General features: G+C 37.6%; 1 protein-coding gene and 1 long non-coding RNA gene across 16 annotated transcripts in view; one reads left to right on the plus strand and one right to left on the minus strand.

The window, feature by feature from the left end:
* Nucleotides 1-19756, plus strand: part of STXBP5L (syntaxin binding protein 5L) — a 466532-nt gene that overhangs the window by 416598 nt on the left and 30178 nt on the right. For all 15 annotated transcript variants that reach the window (XM_055568317.1, XM_055568321.1, XM_055568318.1 and 12 more), the window contains 2 exons: nucleotides 8627-8797; nucleotides 11465-11704. In XM_055568317.1, coding sequence (XP_055424292.1) covers nucleotides 8627-8797; nucleotides 11465-11704 — 411 coding nt within the window. The remainder of the gene's footprint in view (nucleotides 1-8626; nucleotides 8798-11464; nucleotides 11705-19756) is intronic.
* LOC129643586 (uncharacterized) lies at nucleotides 14525-19216 on the minus strand. The gene is made up of 2 exons (XR_008710394.1): nucleotides 19079-19216; nucleotides 14525-15667 (listed from the first exon to the last, which is right to left on the minus strand). It is a non-coding gene; the product is annotated as an uncharacterized LOC129643586 (long non-coding RNA).

The following is a 19756-nucleotide window of genomic DNA, read 5'->3' on the forward strand; positions in this document are numbered from 1 at the left end:
GAAAGCCTTCCTCAGTGATCAATGCAAAGAAATAGAGGAAAACAACAGAATGGGAACGACTAGCAATCTCTTCAAGAAAATTTGAAATACCAAAGGAACATTTCATGCAAAGATGGGCACAATAAAGGACAGAAGTGGTATGGACCTAACAGAGCATAAGAGATTAAGTAGAGGTGGCAAGAATACACAGAAGAACTATACAAAAATGGTCTTAATGACCAACATAACCACGATGGTGTGATCACTCATCTAGAGCTGGACATCCTGGAGTGCGAAGTCAAGTGGGTGGGCCTTAGGAAATAACACTACAAACAAAGCTAGTGGAGGTGATGGAATTCCAGTTGAGCTATTTCAAATCCTAAAAGATGATGCTGTTAAAGTGCTGCACTCAATATGCCAACAAATTTAGAAAACTCAGCAGTGGCCACAGGACTGGAAAAGGTCAGTTTTCATTCCAATCCCAAAGAAAGGCAATGCCAAAGAATGCTCAAATTACCTCACAATTGCACTCATCTCACACGCTAGCAAAGTAATGCTCAAAATTCTCCAAGCTTAGGTGTCAACAGTATGTGAACTGAGAACTTCCGGACATTCAAGTTGGATTTAGAAAAGGCAGAGGAACTGGAGATCAAATTGGCAACATCCATTGGATCATAGAAAAAGCAGGAGAATCCCAGAAAAACATCTGCTTCATTGACTACACTAAAGCCCTTGACTGTGTGGATCACAACAAACTGTGGAAAATTCTTCAAGAGATGGGAATACCAGACCACCTGACCTGCCTCCTGAGAAATCTGTATGCAGGTCAAGAAGTAGCAGTTAGAAGTGGACATGGAACAACACTGGTTCCAAATTGGGAAAGGAGTACATCAAGGCTGTATATTGTCACCCTGCTTATTTAACTTCTATACAGAGTACATCATGCGAAATGCCTGTCTGGATGAAGCACAAGCTGGAATCAAGATTGCTGGGAGAAATATCAATAACCTCAGATATGCAGATGACACCACCCTTATGGCAGAAAGTGAAGAACTAAAGAGCCTCTTGATGAAAGTGAAAGAGGAGAGTAAAAGAGCTGGCTTAAAACCCAATATGGTTTTTAAGATCATGGCATCCGGTCCCATCACTTCATAGCAAATACATAGGGAAACAATTGAAACAGTGAGAGACTTTATTTTTCTGGGCTCCAAAATCACTGCAGATGGTGACTGCAGCCATGAAATTAAAAGTTGCTTGCTCCTTGGAAGACAAGCTATGACAACCTGGACAGTGTATTAAAAAGCAGAGATACTACTTTACTGACAAAGGTCCGTCTAGTCAAAGCTATGGTTTTTCCAGTAGTCATGTATGGATGTGAGAGTTGGACCATAATGAAAGCTGAGCACTGAAGAATTAATGCTTTTGAACTATGGTGCTGGAGAAGAGTCTTGAGAGTCCCTTGCACAGCAAGATCAAACCAGTCAATCCCAAATGAAATCAGTCCTGAATATTCATTGGAAGGGCTGATACTGAAGCTGAAGCTCCAATACTTTGGCCACCTGATGCAAAGAACTGACTCATTGGGAAAGACCCTGATGCTGGAAAAGAGTGAAGGTGGGAGGAGAAGGGGACAACAGATGATGAGATGGTTGGATGGCATCATTGACTTGATGGACATGAGTTTGAGCAAGCTCTGGGAGTTGGTGATGGACAGGGATGCCTGGCGTTCTGCAGTCCATGGGGTCACAAAGAGTTGAACATGACTGAGTGACTGAAGTGAACCGATTATCAAGAATATGAGATAAGTATCTTTTTTCTGAAGATGTGGAGAAAAAAAAAAGAACCTTGTGCACTCTTGGTACACAAATTAGAACAGCCACTATGGAAAACAATTTGGTGGGTCCTCAAAAAATTAAAAATAGAACTACCATATGATCCAGCAATTCCACTTCTAGGTATATATCCAATGTAAATGAAAACAGTCTATTAAGGCATACCTGCATTCCGATGTTTACTTCAGCATTATTCACAATAGCCAAGATAAGGAAACAAGTTAAGTATCCATCAATACATGAATTGATAAAGCAGAGGTGATACACTCACTCAGAGGAATGTTATTCAGCCACGAGAAAGGTTGAAAGTGTGGTATTCGCCAGAAAAATGGTGGACTGTGTGGTAGACATGATGTGATATGAAATAAGCTAGAGAGAAGAAGCAAATACTGCATGGCATCACTTTTATGTTGACTACAAAAAAAGAAAAGTCAACTTCAGAACAGACAGTTGAATAGTGGTTGCCAGGGATTGGTGTGTGGGAATAATAGGAGAGGTATATAAAAGAGTATAGACTCTCAGCTGTACGATAAGGTCAGAGGACCTAATGTAAACAGGATGAGTATTTTTTATAACACTGTAATATATAATTGAAATTTGCTAATAGAACTCTTCTAATAGGATAGAACTTGTATTCTCACCAAAAATAAATATGTGAGGAGATGGATGTGTTAACTAAATAGATTATGAGAATTTTCCCTAATGTATATGTATACCAGATCTACACAATGTACACTTTAAATATCTTACAATTTTGTATGGAAATTATACTAAAGCTAAAAATTTTTTAAATATATTGCTATTCCAGGTTAAAAAAGTGACAAAGCCTAAGGCAGTACTGTCATTAAGAGATAATTTTCTCAAAGACTGGAAATTTGGTCCCAAATAGTTTTTAAACTTTCAATTAAATGAATGCAATAGAAACTAAACTTGAAAAAACAAAAGGGAAATTATTAATATAGAAGAACCTCTTTGAAACTTTGGATTGCAGAGAGTAAACATGAATGAGTATATAAACATGTAAAAAATCACAGTCATGAAAACTTTGCTATAGAAGAGCCAGATTAAAACTGGGAATAAAAATCAAACTAACTTCAAGGGAGGTCTGTGATTTAGTCACTTTGGGTCTGCAGCTTAAAGTTCTTCAGAAAAATGCCCTCAAGTGCTTAAAAACCTCAAAGTGTCAGCACAAAGAGAAAGATGATATTTCCTTATCTGACAGTCAAAAACTGAAATACAGGTGAAAACGATACTCAGTTTTAGTGAGTATAATAGCAGAGATACTCTACTCTATCAGGTCAGCAGTAGCACATGGCATACAGGCCCCTGCATCATCAGCATCATCTACAAAGGAACTCAGTTCCAGTATGGCTGGGTATTGTTTTTGGCTGCAAACCTGAGTATAACTCACAGGTTCTCCCTGAGATTGTGAACTGCCTAATATACTTTAATAAATTATTTTCCTACTTAAAATTAATCAAGCAAACATTAAGTCAATTAACCAGCTTGTCCTCCAACCAACTCATTACTTACTAATGAGTAAGAAGGGAGGGAGTGAAAGAAGAGTTTCCTCTTAACTATTAATATAAAAGTAAGCAAAGGTAAAGTTAGGTGACTTTTCAGGTATTTTAACCAATTGTTTGATATTAGCTATATTTTATATAGTCAATATATATGTAAAAAGCCAGAGTCTTTTTACATTTAAAAAGACTCCTAAAGATCCCAAGCTAAAGTCTTTTTACATTTATTTTCATGAGTTTTAAAATCCAATGCTTATTTTGATTTAGTCTTATGTTCAACGTTTATTTCACCATAGAATCACCCCTGTGGCATAAGCATAATAGTAATTTTCATTTTCTAGGAATTGTATGGTATAGTAAAAAGTTTAACTATACTAGTGTACCAAGTATAAAATTAAATCTTCATTTACGTACTCCTATAAAGCTTTGGCAACGACTGTGTTAAAAATAATTTAAACTGGAAACAGTAAGTGATTTTTCAGTAAGTCATTGTACTTTATACAGTGTGTACACTAAATCAAATCTTGATTTAGAGATACAAGAGAATCAGCTAATTTAAAAGAAAATTGTAATTTCTTTTTTTTAGACTTGAAAGCTTTTTGTAAAGTTTCCCATTTGTTTTAATCTGCTTATTGTTCTAAGGTTGAATTTTTTAGAATATTGAATTTTATCTAAATGGCATAGAGCACTATAGCTGAGCTAAAACATTATTGTAATCAGAAAGCAACTGGGAAACAAAAACCATTCTAGTGATATTATGCAGAAAGTGATTTAATACAAGAAACTAGGTGTTTATCAAGTCACTGAAAGATTGGAGACAACCCTAACCTTGGCCTACAGATATGACTTTCTGAATAAGGCCATCAACAGATATATCAAGGAAGCAGACAACTTTGCTACTGTTAGAAGACTACTACTAATCAATTGTTGAACTGAAGACCACACTTTTATAAGATCAGGATTCTACTACAACTGCCTCTTGACATACAAAAAGCTGGTGACTGGATGCTGGAATGTTGCTTTCAAAAATAAAGCAAAATCTCCATTGTAGTAACACCAAAGCAGCAGAAAGATTGCTTCCATTTCAAAACCACTTGTCAAACTTTTTGAGCCCTAACCCACCATGCACCATGTAAAAAGGCCACCATGCCATGAGGAAGCCCAAACCTCCTAACAAAGTCACCACTGACAGTCCCAACTGAGTTCAACTTTTGAGTCATTCTAACCCAGGCATGTGGGTAAAGAAGCCTCCTAAAGATTCCAAGCCCTCAGTCATTCGAGTATTCTTAACTAATGCCCCAGACATCATGGAAATAATATCCCTACCTTGCCTTAGTTTAACTCCTTTCTCTCACAATCTGTAAGCATAATAAAAGGATTGTGGTGCATGCTAAGTTGCTTCAGTCATATACTCTTTGCAACCATATGGACTGTAGCCTACCAGGCTCCTCTGTCCATGGGATTCTCCAAGCAAGAATACTGGAGTGGTTTGCCATGCCCTCCTCCAGGGGATCTTCCTGACCCAAGGATGAAACCCACGTCTCTTATGTCTCCTACATTGGCAGATGGGTTGGAGTGGTTTGCCATGCCCTTCTCAGGGGATCTTCTCAAACCAGGGATTTAATCTGCAGCTCCTGCATTGCAAGTGGACTTTTTACTGCTGAGCCATCGGGGAAGCCCAAAATGATTTTTAGTTTACATTTATTAACATTTGGAGTGGTCTGTATGCAGAGCTAACTGAAACACATGATGTAGATATAAGATTCAACAAGCATTTCAGAAACATTTTTAAAGACTATAATACTCTATTATGTGGTACATCAGAGAAGGCACTGGTGACCCACTCCAGTCCTCTTGCCTGGAAAATCCCATGGGTGGAGGAGCCTGGTGGGCTGCAGTCCATGGGGTCGCAAAGAGTTGGACACAACTGAGCGACTTCACCTTCACTTTTCACTTTCATGCATTGGAGAAGGAAATGGCAACCCACTCCAGTGTTCTTGCCTGGAGAATCCCAGGGACGGGGGAGCCTGGTGGGCTGCCATCTATGGGGTCATACAGAGTTGGACACGACTGACATGACTTAACAGCAGTAGCATGTGATACATAGCACAATGTACCTATAAGTTTATGCTGAATTGTAAAGGATAGCTGGCTTCCAATTTTTATCTCTTACTAAAACTACAGTGAATAATTATATCAATAGAAGTTTTTGTATTTAGTATCATTAATATAAATTTTCAGAATGACTATATCTGGGCTATAACCAAATTTCTTCATAAGTGTTTTATAGTATTCATATCTGTCTTGAATATTTACTGTACTAAGAAAAAATATTAAGCAAATTAACTTTATTATATTAAAAAAATTTAAGCTACAAAAAGAAATCCTTTCAGTTAATCAACCCTATTGAAGACAGAATATGGCCAAAGACTCTGAGTTGCCCTAATATGGTAATGTCAGCCAGAACTCATGAGTCAACCATAAGATGGGGAAAATTGGGCCATACAGGGGGTAGGGAAAAAAACAGACCAGCATGTTGAGTAATCTAATAATTGATACTACCCTATTATAAGCTCAAATGAAACAATGTTCACAAAAAACAGCCACCAAAAGATGGTAATAGATAGGCAGGCACTTTCACTTAGCAAGTCCAAAGAGTCCTGGCTAGGTGAACAAATTTTACTATTTTCAGAGCTCTGCCATGTATTCTTGAACCTAGATGAGTGAGTGTGAAGAGGGCTGTAACTCATCCCAAATTACTCCGAATAAGCCCTAAAACAAGCTTTCACACCTGGGTAGATCCTAACTGATATGCCCGGAGCAGCGTGGCTTATATTTGCAGTTTGTATCCCTAAAGTAATTGCCATTGGGAGCAGGAGGAGAAGGGGATGACAGAGGATGAGATGGCTAGATGGCATCACCAACTTGATGGATGTGAGTTTGAGTGAACTCTGGGAGTTGGTGATGGACAGGGAGGCCTGGCATGCTGCAGTCCATGGGCTTGCAAAGAGCTGGACATGACTGAACGACTGAACTGAACTGAACTTACTCTATGTCTTTGTTAGTACTGGCTGTTGCCCTCAGTGTTTTTCCTATTTATAAGACTAGATTCAATAGTGAAGGAGAGGCAGAACTCTTGACTTCTGCTTCCCCATAGCTAACTTATCATGTGATATTTATGCCTTTCTGTCTGATAAATCTGTTTTAATATGGAAGACAACTGGTCCCAAGAGACTAGGAGCTCAATGGATATTACATAAGCTACTCCTAAACCCTCCTAAATACATCATCAAAATTGCTAATCCTTACCAAATATATTAGCTGACCCAGTGGCCTAGTTTTTAAGCATACAGACACTAAGTGAGAAAAATCTGGATTAGAATCCTGACTCCATGAGTACTGCTTATGTAACATTAGACAATTTTCTGAACATTTTTTGACCTTCATTTTCCTCATGTGCAAAATCAGGACAGAGCACCTACCCTGCATAGTTGTTGTGAAGATTCAATCAGTAATGTGTGTAAAATGCCTGGCATTGAAGTATTCAATAAATGTTAACTCATTAAAAAAAAATAGTAAAACACACTAGTGCATTTAAATGGTGAAACCTAATTCTCATCTTTGCACTAACTACAAGGGGATCCAGAGAATGTATATTTTAAGTTTTCAAATTCCTCAATATAGAAAAGCTGTAATGGAGTGGATACTGAGTGCCAGTTCCCATGTCCAATATGAACATTAAACATGGTTCTGTTTAACTCTGTCCTTTGAATAACCAAAGAAGCACATTTTATTTTTTATTTTTTTTAATTTTATTTTATTTTTTAACTTTACAATATTGTATTGGTTTTGCCATATATCAAAATGAATCCGCCACAGGTATACATGTGTTCCCCATCCTGAACCCTCCTCCCTCCTCCCTCCCCATACCATCCCTCTGGGTCATCCCAGTGCACCAGCCCCAAGCATCCAGTATCGTGCATCGAACCTGGACTGGCAACTCGTTTCATACATGATATTATACATATTTCAGTGCCATTCTCCCAAATCATCTCACCCTCTCCCTTTCCCACAGAGTCCAAAAGACTGTTCTATACATCAGTGTCTCTTTTGCTGTCCCATATACAGGGTTATTGTTACCATCTTTCTAAATTCCATATATATGCGTTAGTATACTGTATTGGTGTTTTTCTTTCTGGCTTACTTCACTCTGTATAATAGGCTCCAGTTTCATCCACCCCATTAGAACTGATTCAAATGTATTCTTTTTAATGGCTGAGTAATACTCCATTGTGTATATGTACCACAGCTTTCTTATCCATTCATCTACTGATGGACATCTAGGTTGCTTCCATGTCCTGGCTATTATAAACAGTGCTGCGATGAACATTGGGGTACATGTGTCTCTTTCAATTCTGGTTTCCTCAGTGTGTATGCCCAGCAGTGGGATTGCTGGATCATAAGCACATTTTAAAATGTATTCTGAATATTGTTGATCTATGAGATGATGTTTCAAATAATATGTGTTAGCATTGACTATTTTAGTGCAATTATTCCAGATTTTTAAATTATATCAGAACAGATAAATTCACAGGCTCTAAAATAAACAGTACTATTTGGTCTTAGACTTGAGCAACTTTAGCGGAATAGCTGGAGTTCAAAATGGCAGTAATAATGTCAAAACAAAAATGACAGTAATAATTTATCTTTGTTCAGTTTACTATATACCAGGAAGTTTCTGGCATATAACATGTTATCACAAAAGCTCCATGAGTTAGATAGTAATAGTCCCAATCAAGAGGAAACTAAACTATGAAGTCTGCAAAAATGTATACAACCAGTAGGTGGTAGAACTGGGATTTGAGCCCAGGCAGTCTGGCTGTAGAGTCAATGTCTTTATGTACCATTCTCAACTTTGCAGTAAAATGCTTCCGTTCTATATTTTAAACCCTAAGCACTTGAAGTTCTTCCAAAACTTATATAAATAGGTGTATATTTACATTATGCAAAAGAAAGTCTAGTACTATAACCTATTTTGTACTGCCATTAAATGGCAGAATACATAATGAAAATATAAATTTTAACTATGTTAGTCAGATTTTAAAGATGAATATATTTAATAATTATGAAAAATCTGGCTAGCTATTGAAATTATGACTAAATACTAAAACAAGGACTTAGCCATCTTTAAATGGTTTAAAAACAAGGAATTCTCCATTTATTAATCTACACACTTATTCCCTTATATTAAGATTTAATTATGGTATTTATGTTGCCTTCTTCCTTTTGGTACAGACCACGTAAATGGACACTGCACAAGTCCCACTTCTCAGAGCTGCAGTTCTGGAAAACGACTTTCCAGTGCTGATGTTTCAAAAATAAATCGCTGGGGTCCTGGAAGACCACCATTTCGAAAAGCACAGTCAGCTGCTTGCATGGAGATTTCTTTGCCAGTTACAACAGAAGGTAGGTTAAACATATGGATTTTTGTGGATAAAATTGAAATTTGACATACCATGGGAATTAGGAGCTGGGGGACAAGGGATTGTGGTCACATGTAAAAGATATGAAAAGCTGGTTAACTCTAGACAATGAGCAACTGAGAACCTGGTCGGGCTGTAGCCATGAATCCAGATCCATTCCTCACTACACCTCTTTCATCTCTAAAACCAGAATGCTTCTGTTTATGGGTAGGTTTCCATCTCCTCCATACAAAGTGAGACCTATGTATTAATCTGTTCTGTATACTCCTACTTTCTTTCCATCTCAACGGTAAGCCTCTTGGTATTTCTATTGCAGACAATTATTTACTGTCTTGTAACTTTTGTTTCCTCAACTATTAAGAGAATGTGACCAAGAAAAAGGCAAGACATTAAATTCTAGTTTGCAATCTTATGTTTTAAAAAGAGAGGATTATTTGCTTATTTATGGAATTAGCGTTGGGGACAGGGAATATCAAGTACATGAGTCAGAAGGCCTAGATTAAGAAAGATTAAAAAAAAAAAAAAAAAAGAGGAATCCTGTAACTGCTGCAGGTGGCTCAGTGGTAAAGAATCCACCTGCCAATGCAGGAGACACAGGTTTGATTCCTGGACCAGGAAGATCCCCTGGAGGAGAATATGGCAATCCACTCCAGTATTCTTGCCAGGAAAATCCCATGGACAGAGAGAAGCCTGGTGGGCTAGAGTCCATGTGGTCACACAAAGTCAGACACTACTGAGTACGCATACAACTTCTGCTACTACCTTTCTGATAAAAAGCTTTGGGACTAGAAATAGAAAAAAAGTAATCTTAGGAATATGCTATGGTAATTCTGTGCTATAAAGTAATTCACCATTTGCGTGTGTGCTCAGTCGCTGAGTCATGTCTAATTTTGCAACCCCATGGACTGTAGCCCTCCAAGCTCCTCTGTCCCTGGAATTTTCCACGTAAGAATACTAGAGTGGATTGCCATTTCCTCCTCCAGGGGATCTTCCTGACCCTCTGTCTTGCATCTCCTGCATTGGCAAGTGGATTCTTCGCCACCGTGTCACCTGGGAAGCCCAATTCACCATTTACCATTCCTCAAAAAATTTGACAGTAATGATCTATATTATTCAAATTTTAAAAATAAAATTTTTAGGCACTTTCCTGGCAGTCGAATGGTTGAGACCCTGCACTTGCACTGCAGAGGGCATGGAATCTGATTCCTGGTCAGGGAACTAAGATTCCACATATAGAAATGGCGTGGTCAAAAAAAATTTTTTAATGGAATTTTTAGCTTTTTAACATTCCGCCATATTAAGTCTGGTCCATGGGCATGCATATGATCTTCTCTTTCACTGGTATCTATGAGTAGCAACCTTGAATGTTGATGAACCATGAATGGAAAATTTTTGAAACATTAGCTAGGAATGTAACAATGTAAGGAAAGTGTAAATGTAAACGTATTAGTAGTTTCAGTCACTGGACTGAGCTGGGAATTTTGAGTTTTAGACATTTCTAACTCTAACGTGTTGATTTGGGGAAAATTAACTCTACATCTCTATCTCCAAATCTGTAAAATACATAGTTTATATCTGTGCTCCCTCTCAGATCTAAATTCTATTAAAAAGTTATTTTTATAAACTTGCTGAAGGATAGAGAAGGGAAAATTAGGAATACTCTATTTTGGTTTGTAGAAAAAGAATAGTCTGAGGAGCTTTAATATTTAACTTTATTTTATATTATTTTATTATATATTATTATCTCTTTATAAAAATGAGTCATCATTTCCTATCAAAATGGAAAGGAGAGGGAAGGCAGTAGAAAGAATATGAGGAACTTGTACTCTGGAGTGATTATAAGAACAATACAACTTTCCTGTATCATTTACCTGAGGTGGTGAGTTTCCGCTTGTTGGAGTATACACCATGTGTAAAAGTTGATGAGCAGGAGAACTTGAAGCCACCTGTTTCCTTTTCATTGGACTGAAGCCCTCTCAGAAAGATGACCACACTCTCAGTGGGGTGGTTTTGTGTACAGCTCTGTATTTAGTCATTGGCAAAGCCAAAACTGGATTTAGATTCAAGGTAGGCAGCATGTAACTAGTTCAGGGAGATATCATTTGTTCAATGTTATATAAATAGTTTAATATTTACAACTGAAATTACTTCAAACATAGCAAAATTAAAGGAATGTATTTACCACAGAACATACATGACCCTTCAGGTAAGTAGCCACAATGTTGTCAGTATATGGGAATTGTCAAGAAGTCATTAGGAATACTTTCAGTAATTGAGAGAACAGAGAGAAGCATAATTAAAACTGTACTGGAAATTCTTGTAATCTTAACTATTTAGACTAAACATATTTTTTCTAAATTAGAGAATTTCAACTAACTTGTGAGGTAAGGTAGAGAAAAAAAACAAAACAATGGACTGCAGCTCTGCAGATTCAAGGCTAGTCCCAGCTCTGCCTGAGTTTATGATTTACACTTCTGGGCTTTTCATCTTCAAAATAAGCTGGTGAACTGGATAAGCTGCCTTCCAGATCAGTTAACACAGAATCAAATTCTACTTCTCCCTCATCATTTTGGTTTTCGTGTACTAAGTCTGACTTCACTTGTTCTGGAAACACACTAAAACTTAATTTTTTGTTTTTAAATTTCCATAGAAAGTCGAGAAAATTCCTATAATCGTTCTAGGAGCTCTAGCATCTCCAGCATTGACAAAGATTCTAAAGAAGCTATTACAGCGCTATACTTCATGGAGTCCTTTGCTCGGAAAAATGACTCTACCATCTCCCCTTGTTTGTTTGTTGGAACTAGTCTGGGAATGGTGTTAATCATCTCCCTAAACCTACCTTCAGCAGATGAACAAAGATTTACAGAGCCGGTCATGGTCCTGCCAAGTGGTAAGAGTTTTCATTTATTCCTTCACTGCTACTTTTTCAAATTTATATAAATGTTTTGTAAAACATTTAACTTGTTTTGATCTGGAGCAAAGATTTACATATTCTGGATATTAGAAACTATTGAGAACTTTATAAATCATATACTATCTCAACTATTGCAGTTTACCTTCCTGCATGGCAAAAATTGTCAACCATTTCTATGGTAGTAATCTGTGGAATTCCCAACCTAAACGGTGCCTTGGGAAATAAGTTTCTGAAAAGCATTTAGGAAAGCCTTAAGGCAAAAGTTTAATTTTTTTTTGATGTTTAATTTTATTTTTTAACTTTACAATATGAATTGAAGCATTTATCTAATGTTCCATGCCAGATCAGAGCCTATGAGTGTTTTACATCATCCCTGAAGAACTCAGATGATTAAACTAGAAGCATTCTGACTTGAGCTGGCTTTCTAAATTCTTTGATCATCTCCCCACTCCAGTACTCTTGCCTGGAAAATCCCATGGACGGAGGAGCCTGGTAGGCTGCAGTCCATGGGGTTGCAAAGAGTTGGACATGACTGAGCGACTTCACTTTCACTTTTCACTTTCGTGCATTGGAGAAGGAAATGGCAACCCGCTCCAGTGTTCTTGCCTGGAGAATCCCAGGGACGGGGGAGCCTGGTGGGCTGCCATCTATGGGGTCACACCGAGTCGGACATGACTGAAGCGACTTAGCAGCAGCAGCAGCATCTTGTTTTGAAGCCATGCCTCAAAATTTCTTCCATTTTTATCATAGTACCTAGAGAATTTGACCCCAGTTATGAGTATTGCTGCTAAAGTATACGTCTGCTAAAGTATATGTCTTCCTACTTTTTCCCTCTTGAAGAGACGTGATTCCTTCTGTTACTCCTTTGAGTATTTTAAAATTTATTCTTATCGACAACTTTTACTCTTTTCCATATATGAAAAAACTATCTGAAAAACATTTCTAAAGTAAAAATAATTTATTAATATATAGAATAAGGGATTTCATTTTAAAAGAACACATATGGCATGATAGGTTAGATCGAGTTGTGTTTTCTTTGTTAACTGGAATGCTAAATTCACATAGATGGATTGTTACTGTGGGAAGAATATTCAGCACTCTATTAGTGAGGCAAATTCAGATAAATGTATTGTGTGTGTGTGTGTGGCCTAAACAACACGAGTTTATTTTCTCACACTTCTGGAGGCTAGAGGACCAAGATTAAGGTGCTGGCAGGCCTGGTTTCTTCTGAGGCCTCTGTCCTTGGCTTGCAGTTGGCCACATTCTCACCATATTCTCACATGACTGTCTCTTTGTGTGCTTGTACCTCTGGTGTTTCCTAATCTCTTAGAAAGACATTTTGGATGAGGGCTCACCCTATCAGGCTCATTTTAGCTTAATCACCTCTTTAAAGGCTTTGTCTCAAATATGATCACAATCTGAGGAACTGGGATGTAGGCCTTCGATGCATGAATTTGATAAAGAGAGGAGGGAAAAAGATCCAGCCCATAAAATGCACTGTATTTTAAAAGTTACTCATTAGCACCACTATATTTTAATTATAAACATATTTCACAGTAAGAAAATGTCTTTTACTGTATTCCTTATTTTAAGGAAATAGGAATAATTCTCTTATGATTGACAGAGAGCCAGATCAGTAAGGTCATAATGATTTTTTAAGTTTTAGTTCAATCCATTTTTTAACTCAATACATTTTTATACAGATTGGATATCTAATACATGGCACATATTCCTCAAATATTTAAAGGTAAAAATCAAACCCCTGTATACACAAGCATACAACTGTGAGTGAAAGACAATTTTCTAGTAAGAGATATTCTAAAAAATATGGTTTTCTATGCCACAAGCATGGAAATAAACAAGTCTCTGGAACTAATTTAATGAAATCAGTACCATAGGAAAGTTCTTCAACATTCTTAGCAAATAGACTTAAAATGATGGGAAAACACAAAGTGAGTAGAGATTTAACTTAGTATTTGGGCATCTGGTTCATAAATATTTGCAAACCTCCTTAAAGAGAGATAATGGGAAGCTATCTTCTCCAAGTTTCTACGTCAGCCTTCTTTCAAGACTTTGGTTATTATATCAGCGTCATTTTATCACGTTAACAGATGCGCCACAAACACACAAAGTGCTGGTAACAGAGGAGAGGACAGAGGGCGTGTGGGAATGCTCTCTACCACATGCTGATTTTCTGTAAAACCTAAAACTGCTCTAAGAAAAATTAAGTCTACGAACTTAAAAAAGCAGTACCTGAAGGCAGAAAACTGAGTCCAGGTTCAGATTTGTTTTATAGTTAACCACTGAAAGAGAAAAAGCCTAATTGGAAGGCATAATTTATGACAATAAAAAGAAAAAGGATGGAGTTCCACAGAGAAGACAGAAAGCCAATTCAGATTTAAAGAAGAAAACCCATCCTCTCCTCCCTCACATCCCACTTCCCGACTCCGTCTTCACCTTCTTCCTAGCATCTACTCTGCATCACATCCCTGCCCCATTCGTCTCTGTCCTGTTGTAGTGCTCTAGATTATGGGAACCATTTTAAAAGGTGTGGAATTAGAGACATTTCCCTGTTTCATAGTCAGTGCTAAAGTGGGTGACATGCTTTTAGGCCCTGAATGGGTTTTCCTGTCAAAACATTGTTAAATTACCTTTTATCAGATGGCCTAGAAAAATTTCTCTGAGTCTAGCAATTTCATGAAAGTACAATCCATTTTGAAATTTATTCATCCATTTTTTTCAACGTGTTTCCCAAGCTCATACTAATTAATTAGGCACTGGGCATGCAATAGTGATCAGGACACAATGATTTTTATTCTCAGATTATTTGCAGGGAAGAACAAAAGTAACCAAAAAATTACAGTAAGGGAAGTAAACAATACTGTGGCAGCATGGGAGGGGGATTTGGGGAAGACCTCTCTCACAAAGCCTCTGTCTGAGGTGGGAACAGGTTTAGAAGGGAGCTCTGCCCAGTGCTGATATTTAAGAGAAATTCAGAAAAGCATAAAAAACCTAGAGGTAGCACAGCTGTCAGTTCTAATGAAGTGGAAGAACTAGAGCCTATAATACAGAATGAAGTAAGTCAGAGAAAAACAAGTATCATATATTAACGTGTATGTATGGAATCTAGCTAAAGATGGTACTGATGAACCTATTTGCAGGGCAGCAATGGAGATGCAGAGAACAGACTTGTGGACCCAGCGGGGGAAGGAGAGAATGGGACAAACAGAGAGTAGCATGGAGGCATATACATCACCATATGTAAAGTAGATCAGATCAGATCAGTCGCTCAGTCGTGTCCGACTCTTTGCGACCCCATGAATCGCAGCACGCCAGGCTTCCCTGTCCATCACCAACTCCCGGAGTTCACTGAGACTCACGTCCATCGAGTCAGTGATGCCATCCAGCCATCTCATCCTCTGTCGTCCCCTTCTCCTCTTGCCCCCAATCCCTCCCAGCATCAGAGTCTTTTCCAATGAGTCAACTCTTCGCATGAGGTGGCCAAAGTACTGGAGTTTCAGCTTCAGCATCATTCCTTCCAAAGAAATCCCAGGGCTGATCTCCTTCAGAATGGACTGGTTGGATCTCCTTGAAGTCCAAGGGACTCTCAAGAGTCTTCTCCAACACCACAGGTCAAAAGCATCAATTCTTCGGCGCTCAGCCTTCTTCACAGTCCAACTCTCACATCCATACATGACCACAGGAAAAACCATAGCCTTGGCTAGACGGACCTTTGTTGGCAAAGTAATGTCTCTGCTTTTGAATATACTATCTAGGTTGGTCATAACTTTTCTTCCAAGGAGTAAGTGTCTTTTAATTTCATGGCTGCAGTCACCATCTTGATAGCCAGTGGGAATTTGCCATATGACTTAGGGAGCTCAAACCATTGCTCTGTGACAACCTAGAGAGGTGGGATGGAGTGGGGCATGGAGGGAGGCTCTAGAGGGAGGAAGGGGAAATATTTATACCTGTGGCTGATTCATTGATGTATGGCAGAAACCAACAATATTGTAAAGCAATTATCCCCTAATTAAAAATAAACAGATTTTTAAAAGGAGACCAAAAAAAGAAAAAAACAACCTAGCAGGTAAAAAGAGCATGACATAGCTAAAACTTAGAGCTATAATGGTGCTGAGGCTGGAAAAACAGGCAGGGGAATAGAGGATCATAAGACCATGATAAGGAGCTGGAAGAGACTTCCTAGATTTCTGGGGGTTTGTTGTTGTTGTGTACAAAGATTATGATATGGTATGCTTTTTTTTATCTAAAATACTGGTGGTTAAATTTTGTAATTGTAAAAAAAAAAAAAATTGTAATTGTAAAAACTCCAAATACAGAGGAAGAAGGTAAATGAAAATTCTTCCACGAGCAAACTCTCCCCCTGTCTGTCCCATCTCCACCCCCCATACTTCTGCCCCTAGGAATTTTACTCTCCAACAGTAATTCTGTGAGAAATTTGCAGAGATTCTAACTTCAAAGCTCCTTTATTGAAGTATAATTGACATACAAAAAATATACATATTTATTGTATGCAACTTGATAAGTCTGGAGATAAGTAAACATCCATGAAACTATGACCACAGTCTATGCCATAAACATATTCATCACTTCCAACAGCTTCCTACCCCTGTAATTTTGAGACTCATTTTAAATTTATCTCATTTCTATGTAATGCTTTGTGCTACCTGCTAACAAATTATTCTGTAATTATCAATTCTGCCACATGACGTGCCTATCACTGATTTGTAAAAAAAAATTATTTTCATGCTTCAATATCAAACTCAAACTCATGATTAAACTGAAGAGTCTCCATAATAAATTCATTCTCTTTACCCCTGAACTGTTTTTTTTGTTTCTGTTCTCCCCATTTCTGTTAATAGTTCCACAATACTTAATGACTTCCATCACTTCCATTTCTTTTACTTACTCTGATTCCTTTTACTTACTCTGCCTCTGTACTGGTCTTAATTCCAGTATTGTCTTCATCTCCTGATATTTATGCACCATATTCTGATACCTTCACTTATCCATAGAAGCAATTTCTTGGAAATCTCAGCCTTGTTCTACCTCTTTAATCTGATTTCCTGCTACTTTCCAGCACCAGTTCCCTGGTCCAACCAGTCTTATTTCTTCTCATTTCTCTTTGCCACCTGTCAATCATCTATCATTGTTAGATGTCATATGAACTTTTATATTTGTTGTCAAAATTTTGGAAAACTTGTATCAAGTTTCTTGGGAGCTATAAGATTTGAAGGAATTAGAATAATTTTCTACAGACTAGCTTTTAGCTCCATCCATTTTAAATTTGAAACCTTGTTTGTTCTACATTATTTGTTTCTATTGTTGACATAATATATAATTTGTAATATGCTCTTCAGCCCCGCACTTTCATGTCAGATTAATGCTGAGTTGTATCACGGTAGGAGTTTTCCTGGGAGCCATCCCTATACCTAGACACGGTAGTGACAGTGAATCATCTATTAATACATAAATCTACTAAACTCAAACTAAATGTAGCTCCATCTTTTTTGCTCTTTTCGTATACTGAGGATATGACTAACTTACTAATTCAGTTTTTGATTATGTATTATATAAGCTTAGATATGTTTTCATATGTATATTCTCAACACTGTAAAAGTATGCCGGAGATTATCTTACCTTTTTAACTGTTATTTTTCTTACCATATTCTTGTTTTGTCCTTTGCCTGCTGACAGAAATGTCTCATAGACTTACCCTCTACTCTAGACTTCCTAGCCTACTCCCTATGTCCGACTTACTTGCCAGCATTTAATTCCTATAAAATCCAGCTATCTGATGAAGAACAACTAAATTAATTTATGCAAATATACAAATGAACAAATGTGCTCTCAAGATAAAGTATGAAGCTAGTTAATAGGCTTTGTCTGGAAATTAGTTAAAATGAGAAGGATATAGTTTTTAATCTCAAGTCTAAACCTTGATAAGAAATTTCATCACCTGATTTCTATGCACCATGTTCAGTTAGGGCCTTTCCATATAAGACATATATTTTAAACATATTTGTGAAATTCATACATTGTATCTTACAAACTTCATTAAAAATAGATACCATAAAAATACAGTTCAAATGTAATGATTGTAATAGACTGAACAAGTAAAATCACAGACTAATACAGAAAAACAAACACACTCTCCCCTTGCAGCAGCTCTGTGTGTTGTTTACAGTTCCTGTTACTAGTTATACTGAATGTGTTTACAGCAATTCTATTTTTCCCAAAGTAAATGTACTGTCCCTTGAAACTGCTGAGTATAAAGTATGAAATCCGAGTCTTTAACAGCTAGACACATGAACTATTAAGATTTTTAGATATTAAAAAAGCAAAATAAAATGCTCTCCAAAAACAAATGAAATCTCACATACCATTTTGTCACATGCTATTGTCATGAATTCAGACTTTTTCCGGAATTTCTTTTATAGAGAGATTAAAAGAACATCTCTCTTTGTGAAAATCGAATGATCTATAGTTCTTTATAATACAGTAGGATAACCTAGAAGAAATGGATAAACTCCTAACGACATACAAATATCAAGACTGAATCATGAAGAAATAGAAACTCTGAATAGACCTGTAACTAATAAGGATATTTGATCAGTAATAATAAAAAAAAAAACTCTCAACAAAGAAAAGCCCACTCCTCTTTTTTAAAGGACTTTTTTCACATTAACTTATATTGGTTGTCTGGACAACAAATTCTCATCAACAATATGGAAATGTGAACTAAAGCACTAAATCACTGCATTTTAGAGTGACAGAGCACCTAGAGATTTATTCTAGAAGCCATCACTTTAATCTGTGTCAGAACCACTTGAAGGGTTACAGCACAGATTGCAACACTCTGGCTCCATTCCCAGAGTTTCTAATTCAGCTGGTCTGGGTTGGAGTCTGAGAAATTGTTTAACAAGCCACAAGTGATACTAATACAAATGCAGTTTTGCATGCTGGGATGAAAAAACAACAGCCCTTCCTCCTCCTGGGTTTTTCCTTTGTGTCTCCTCCTCCTCTACTTTCACACAACTACCACACTCACAACGCTTCTGACACCAGTTAAGTGGAGGCCTTCTCCACAAACAAGTCTGAGATACCAGCTGAGTATTCCACAGTTTGACTGAATTTGGACACTGTCCACATGGAGATGGTCCCACAGGGTAATGGCTCTGTAACCCTCGCCTTCAGATGCCAATACTAAGACAAGTCAAGGTTATCACCTATTCTTCTGACCAAGAAGACCTGAGGCTTCCACAGCCCCCTCCTCCAGTTCAATCAGTTTTCTAGAGCCACTCACAGAACCTCAGAAAAACTTTTACTTACTGTTTAGCAGTTTCTTATAACAGGATATAGCTGAACATCTGATGGAAGAGATGCATACGGCAAGGAATGTAGGGAGGTACATGAAGCTACCTCTTCCATGTCTTCTCCAGGAGTGTCACTCTCCTCACACTGATACCTGCTCCTTAACCCAGAAGCTCTTCAAACCACCACCACCCCACCTTTGGGTTTTTATATGGTTTCCTTACACAGATGTGATTAATTAAACCAATGGTGATTGAATTCAATCTCCAGCTTGTCTCTGTGCCCCAGAGGTGGGGGTAGGGCTGAAAGTGTTAACCTTCTAATCACCTGGTTGGTTCTCCTGGCAACCAATACCCAACCTTAGGTGAGACTCCAAAATCACCTTATTAAGATAATGAAAGACACCTGTATTGTTCTTGTCAGGCAATTCCAAGGATTTTAGGAGCACTATACCAGAAACAGGGACAAAGACCAAATACATACTTATCATAAATCATAACATCATGCATATATAATATGGTTAATCACAATCCTGGTTCCTAAATTTGATTCTGTATCCCAGGTGGCTCAATGGTAAAGAATCAGCCTGCCAGTGAAGGAGATACAGGAGACATAGGTTTGATCCCTCAGTCGGGACGATCCCCTGGAGAAGGAAATGGCAACCCACTTCAGTATTCTTGCCTGGAAAATCCTATG

Source organism: Bubalus kerabau, chromosome 2 (genome assembly GCF_029407905.1).
Source record: "Bubalus kerabau isolate K-KA32 ecotype Philippines breed swamp buffalo chromosome 2, PCC_UOA_SB_1v2, whole genome shotgun sequence".
Taxonomy (NCBI): domain Eukaryota; kingdom Metazoa; phylum Chordata; class Mammalia; order Artiodactyla; family Bovidae; genus Bubalus; species Bubalus kerabau.